General features: G+C 62.1%; 1 protein-coding gene across 3 annotated transcripts; it reads left to right on the top strand.

Annotated features, from left to right (window-relative positions):
- Nucleotides 1–683: 683 nt before the first annotated feature.
- Nucleotides 684–5,251, top strand: LOC309349340 (THO complex subunit 6 homolog). Of its 3 annotated transcripts, XM_081875152.1 has the most exons (8): nucleotides 689–1,248; nucleotides 1,607–1,853; nucleotides 2,121–2,301; nucleotides 2,420–2,526; nucleotides 2,632–2,778; nucleotides 2,918–2,998; nucleotides 4,335–4,547; nucleotides 4,820–5,251. In XM_081875152.1, the coding sequence occupies exons 2-8, from the start codon at nucleotides 1,623–1,625 to the stop codon at nucleotides 4,937–4,939; spliced, it is 1,080 nt and encodes a 359-aa protein (XP_081731278.1). In that variant the 5' UTR covers nucleotides 689–1,248; nucleotides 1,607–1,622; the 3' UTR covers nucleotides 4,940–5,251. The 3 variants fall into 3 exon arrangements, with proteins under 3 accessions (XP_081731280.1, XP_081731279.1, XP_081731278.1); XM_081875154.1 differs by lacking the exon at nucleotides 2,632–2,778 and having other exon boundaries at nucleotides 684–1,248; XM_081875153.1 differs by lacking the exon at nucleotides 1,607–1,853 and having other exon boundaries at nucleotides 688–1,248.
- The last annotated feature ends 248 nt before the right edge of the window (nucleotides 5,252–5,499 follow it).

Here is a 5,499-nt window from a genome sequence, read left to right on the forward strand (position 1 = left end):
AGGAGTGTGGTGGAGTCTCCTTCTTTGGAGGTCCTTAAGCAGAGGCTTGACAACCATATGTCAGGAGTGCTCTGATGGTGTTTCCTGCTTGGCAGGGCGTTGGACTCGATGGCCCTTGTGGTCTCTTCCAACTCTAGGATTCTATGATTCTAACGTGCCTGAATTTTTATGCAGCGATGATTCTCCTGACCCCGCCTGTTACACAATCAAGCCAGCTTCCGGCTTCGAAGTGGAATTGTGTCTTTTGTGTACCAAGGGTGCGACTCCGGCCTGGTTGTCGTTAGGGGAAAGACTGCAGCCCTTTGCCCCAAAAAACAGCCCCTCCCGGAACAGTGGGGGGACTTTTCTCCCAAGTCACGCGGGAGGCGCTGAGCTCTGCTCGCTGCCTCTGCTGTTTCCACGAGGGTCGACCCACTGAGGCTTCCGCGGGGCGGAGAACGCAAGCCGACCAGCCCCACGTTGCCGGGGGTTGGGCTACACGCCCTCCGGGGTCCCCTTCCAGCCTTGTACTTCGGTGATGCGGCCCGGCTCCCGCAGCGCCCCCTCGCCGCCCAGTTCCACCTCCCGGCCAGAAGGAGGCGCGCTTGTGGGGCGGAGGGACGAGCCTAAGCACCGCCCTCTCATGATCGCGTCACGTGACAGCGACCCTCCGGCTGCCCCTGAGCCACTTCCGGCTGCGCCATGACTGCGGCGCCGCCTTTGCTTCCGAATCTTCGCCCTTCGCGGCCTTTTTGCCGCGGTCCCGCTTCTCTTCCTGCTGGTGCAGCCGGGACTCGCCTCGCGCCCCTCGACCTCCCTTTCTCTGGGAGCAAGGAAAACAACAAGGCAGTTTAACCCGGAAGTCAGATGGAGGCGCCTCCTCTTCCTGTTTCTATCTCTGTGGGCCACGGCGTGTCCGCTTCTTCTTCCGGGGCGTATCTCGGGAACCGGATGCTGAGGCGGGAGCGCCGCGGAGGTGCTTTCCCTCCTCCTCTCTGTGGCAGGAAGGAGGCCAGGGAGGCGCCCGGCGCGAATAACAAAGAGCGACGGCGTCCCGGGGGCAAGGCGCGTTCTCTCTTGACGAGAAACTCCCAGCCAATCGCCTTTCGAAGAGGCGGCGCTGCTCCGCAAGGTCGAATCAGCGGCTGCGGCGCTTTCCTCGCCACCAGCCAATGAGAGGAAATGGAACGCCTCCTGGGGGCGTGGCGGCGGGCGGTGGCGCGTCCGTTGCCAAGGCGACCGCTTGAAGGAGGCGCTCGAGGCCGGCAGGTGAGCCGAAAGGCGGTGATGGTCCCGTGACGTCATCCTCCCTCGCTCTCCCCCTCCCCAACGGAGCGGCTCGCCTGCGGAACTCGCGGCCTCGGGACGCGGCGCCGAAGGGCGGGCCAAGCCGCAGAGGGAGCCTCCACGCCCAGCAGCAGTCTGTCTGCGCGGAAGGGGGAGTGAAGCGCAGCAGGCGGGGCGGGACTCGGCTCTCCGTCCCCGGGGGAGCGCGTGACCCCCCATGGCTCCCCCCGCCAGGCCCCTTTGCCCCTGCGGCCGTGGGGTAGGGGGGGTTTCCCGCTGCCCCCGTGCCTCTGACCTCGAGCGCCCTCTTCCACTCCCTCTCCCCCCCCCCCCCGCCCAGGGATCTCCCGGGGCTCATGGCCCACCGGCGCCTGGCGGAGGCGCTGCAGGTCTCGCGGGACTTGGTGGTGAGCGGGTGCGGCAAGGACGGGGTGTGGCCGGCCGAAGGGGACTCGTGCTGCCCCAGCAGCAGCCTGGCCTGCCTCCGGCAAGTGCCCCTTGGCAAGGATGCACATGGAATCTACAGCCTCTGCTTTGCCCCGGGAGGGGGGCAGCTGGCAGCCGGCTTTGGCAACGGCTCTGTGCAGGTGAGCGGGGACAGGGGGCAGCTCCCACGTGGGTCCTGCAGACCTCGGCCAAAGGCCTTGCAGGGTGGAAGATGCGGAAGGGGGGGGTTGGCCTGGGGGGCTCTTGCTGGCGGATGAGGGTGAGGGAACCTCTGGGTGCCCCAAGGGGGCAATTGAGCCGCCCTGGGCTCTCCCCGCCTTAGCCCAGTGGGCGGAGAGACAGCCGAAGCTCCTGCCCCCCTCTCTGCATGGGGCCCCATCTACCCTGCCCTCCTCTCCCTCCCCCAGCTGGTGGATGCCTCCAGGGGTTTGCCTGGCCCCTCCTTGTTCCCGGGGCACCGCACACGGCAAGCGGTCACCGCTCTGAAGTTCCACCGGGCGAAGCCAGGCCTGTTGCTGGCTGCCGGGGCGGATGGCACCATCTCCATCTACGACCTGCTCTCACACTACCCTCTGGCTTCCTGGACAGGTAGGGTGGGGAGGGGTGGGGTGGGGTGGGGAGGGAGTCCAGCCCTCAGGCACTGGGCCTAGGCTGGGGGACCCCTGCTGCCGCCCTGGACCTCCCCTCTCCTCCTGCTCCTCCCCAGAGACGGAGAACGAGATCAACGCCATGGACTTCTGCCGAGACGGAAGCTCCTTTGCCACAGCAGGCAAAGATCGCCATATCCGACTCTATGACAGCCACACCAACCAAGTGAGCCTGCAGTGCTGGTGGCCTGAGATCCGGAGATCTGCACCCTCTGGGTCCGTGGGATGCTCTTCGTCCGCCTGCCTCTAACGCTTCTCTCCCACTCTGCAGCTCTTTCACATCATGCATGCCCCAGATTTCATGGCCGGGGATGAGTTCACACCCCTCAGCGGACACTCGCGGCGGATCTTTGCCTTGCGCTTCCACCCCACAGAGCTGCATCTCTTTCTGACGGGTGGCTGGGATAATTCTGTCAAGGTCAGTCCTCGGGACGTGCACTTCCTGGCCTCCTCTTGCTGGTTTTCTGCACCTGTGGGGGGGGGGCAGTGGGGACCGGCCTCTGCCTCCTGCATACAGGGGGATACACAGTTCACCCTTTTGCTCTTCCCTGTGCCAGGTGTGGGACAAGCGGGTGTCCAGAGGGGCAAGGAGTGTGATCAATGGGCCTCACATCTGTGGCCCCGGGATTGATGTGAAGGTGAGGAGCTGGAAGGAGGGGAGCTGGGCTTCCCCCTCGGCGGCACAGCGGTTCAGAAGAGCCTCACTGGCTCATCAGTTATATCTAGTGGGGTTCTTATGGTCTAGATTTTTATTTATTTACTTATTGGACTTTTTGTCCAGGTTTCTCTTTCAAAAAAGCTCCGGGTGGCAGAACAGAAAAACTACAACAGAAAAACTTTAAAATATGTTTAAACAATCACACACTTTCACTGCTAAATAATATCAAGGTTGCCAGAAATGATGGAATTCAGGCATCAAGCGTCTGGGTGAACTGAGATGCTTTAACATCCTGCCTAAATGTCCATAAGGAGGAAAACAGGTGCACCTCACCAAGGATGGGGGCATTTCACAAGCAAGAAGCCGCTCTGGAGATGGACTTATGGAGGGTCGGCACCAGTCGGGTACCCCCCCCCCCGCCTGCAGTCCCACCATCAGGACCTCCTCCTGCCAAGTGCAAGGTCTGAGGTGGTCCCTCTTGGAAGGGGGCATCCCTGAGGTCCTTCGACCCCAAGCCACTTAGGTTTTTGCATGGTAGTTCTTGGTGCTTTTAGGATTGGTGACCAAGGGCTCCATTCGTTGAGCTGGTGGCGCCCTTCTGCACTCCGTGCAGCTTCCACACACCTTCAAGGGTGGCCCCACATGGAGCATATTGCAGTAGTCCAAGCGGGAGTTCCCTGCAACTATTGCAGTTGAGGAAAAGCTGTGGCTGGCGGAGTCTGAGCCAGGTGCAAGCACTCTTCCACAGAGGCTGGTTGGCCTTCCAATGACTGGCATCATGATTAACTTTATTAACATGTATTTATATAGCACCATCAATGCACATGGCTTTGCACATTTAAAACAAGAAATTGAACCCTCAAGAGTGCAATCTAAGAACTGCAGTCTAAGAATTGCGAGAAGGGCTGCTCAGCGACTGATCTCCTCATGTTGCTATCTCTGGCGGAGGAGGGTTTCCTGCTTGTGGGTTTCCCTGTGGGCATTTGGCTGGCCACTGCCAGAAGAGGGACTAGCGGGCTCACTGGCCTGACGGACCAGGCTCTGCTTCTGCTCTTAGTCCCACCGAGAGGGAGGAGGGATGGCAGGGACGGAGGGGGGGGCAGCCTGTGCCATTGGCCACTGTGAGAAAGGGGTCTGGGCTTGCTGGGCCCCTTTTGGCCTGATCCGACAGGCTCTTCTCTTCCCAGAGAGAGGAGGCCACCAGAGAGGGCTTGGGCTAATGCCTTGGGGGTGTGCCTGCACATGCTTTTGAGCCAGGAAGCCCAGGAGGGAGACTCAGCGGAGTTGACTTGTGCCCTTCTCTCTTCCTCACGTAGGGAGACCAGGTCCTGACGGGCTCGTGGGTGCCCCGCAATGCCCTCCAGCTCTGGGACCTGCGCCTGTCTCGCCTGTGGCAAACCCTGCCCTTCCCCTGCAGCCCTACGCAGGGCGAGTTCCTCTACTCGGCCCAGTTTTGCATGGGGGACGTGGTGCTGGCTGGCGGCAGCGGGACCAGTGGGGCAAGCGCCATCCACACGGGCACAGGCCAGGTAAGAGGACCAGCAGCTCAGGATCCTGCGCCTGCTGAGTCACGTTGCCTCCTCTGCTGGCAGCCCCACTCCCAGGGCTGAAAAATGAGATGGGGGGGTGAGGGGTGGAGTCCACCTGCATCCTTCCCCACACAAGGCACATGCCCTGAACCGTCGCTTCTCTCCTGGGCTGCTTCTGCCCCTGCTGGAGCACCCCCTGCTGGAGGGGGCCAGCCTGCCTCCTGCCAGGCTCCTTGCTGACCCCCCTCTTCTTCTCTCCCTCTTCCTGGCAGGTGGTCGGGGAGATTCTGCTGCCCAACAAGCCCGTCCATGTGGTGGCCTCTGCCCCCGGAAGCCAGGCTGTGGCTGTGGCTGGGGCAGGGGGCAACCTTCACTTGGCAGAGCTGCACTGAGCCCTGGAAGGCAGAGGCAGAGCATCCTGCAGATGCCCAGCCCTGGAGTTCAGGGGCAGGGAAGCCGTCAGCCCCACGCTGCCATGGCCAGGGCGGCAGAGCCAAGCTGCTGCCTCTTGCCACAGGGGTGATGTGGGTGGGTGCCACCCCCCTTCCCCTCCTTGCCCTGCCCAGGCCCCCTGCCCTTCCTACCTCAGTTTCCCTTGTTTGTTCTGCCTGAGGAGGGGGCTCCGCCTGGACCAGGGGATGCCTGGAGCAGAGGCTCTTCCCTCCTTCGGATCTGTGCAATAAAAGCTTCTTGCATCTGGAGAAGCGGCTGGCACGATTTGTTTCATGGGCGGGTCAAGTGGACGGGACCCACAGCAAGGCTGGAGCAGGAGTCTGGGTGGGGCACTTGCCTCAGCCAGCAGGGAGGGGTTGGCTAGCTGCAGGTTGGCTCAGCTTTTTGAGGACCCTGAAGCGCACCTGGGGAAGTATGTACGGCAGAATCCTGGCAAGACTTGAACCCCCCTGCTCAAACCACCACCAGTTCATTTGTCGTAGAGCCAGCTGCTTTGACC

This window comes from Podarcis erhardii (assembly GCF_964252035.2).
Source record: "Podarcis erhardii genome assembly, chromosome: 9".
Lineage (NCBI taxonomy): Eukaryota > Metazoa > Chordata > Lepidosauria > Squamata > Lacertidae > Podarcis > Podarcis erhardii.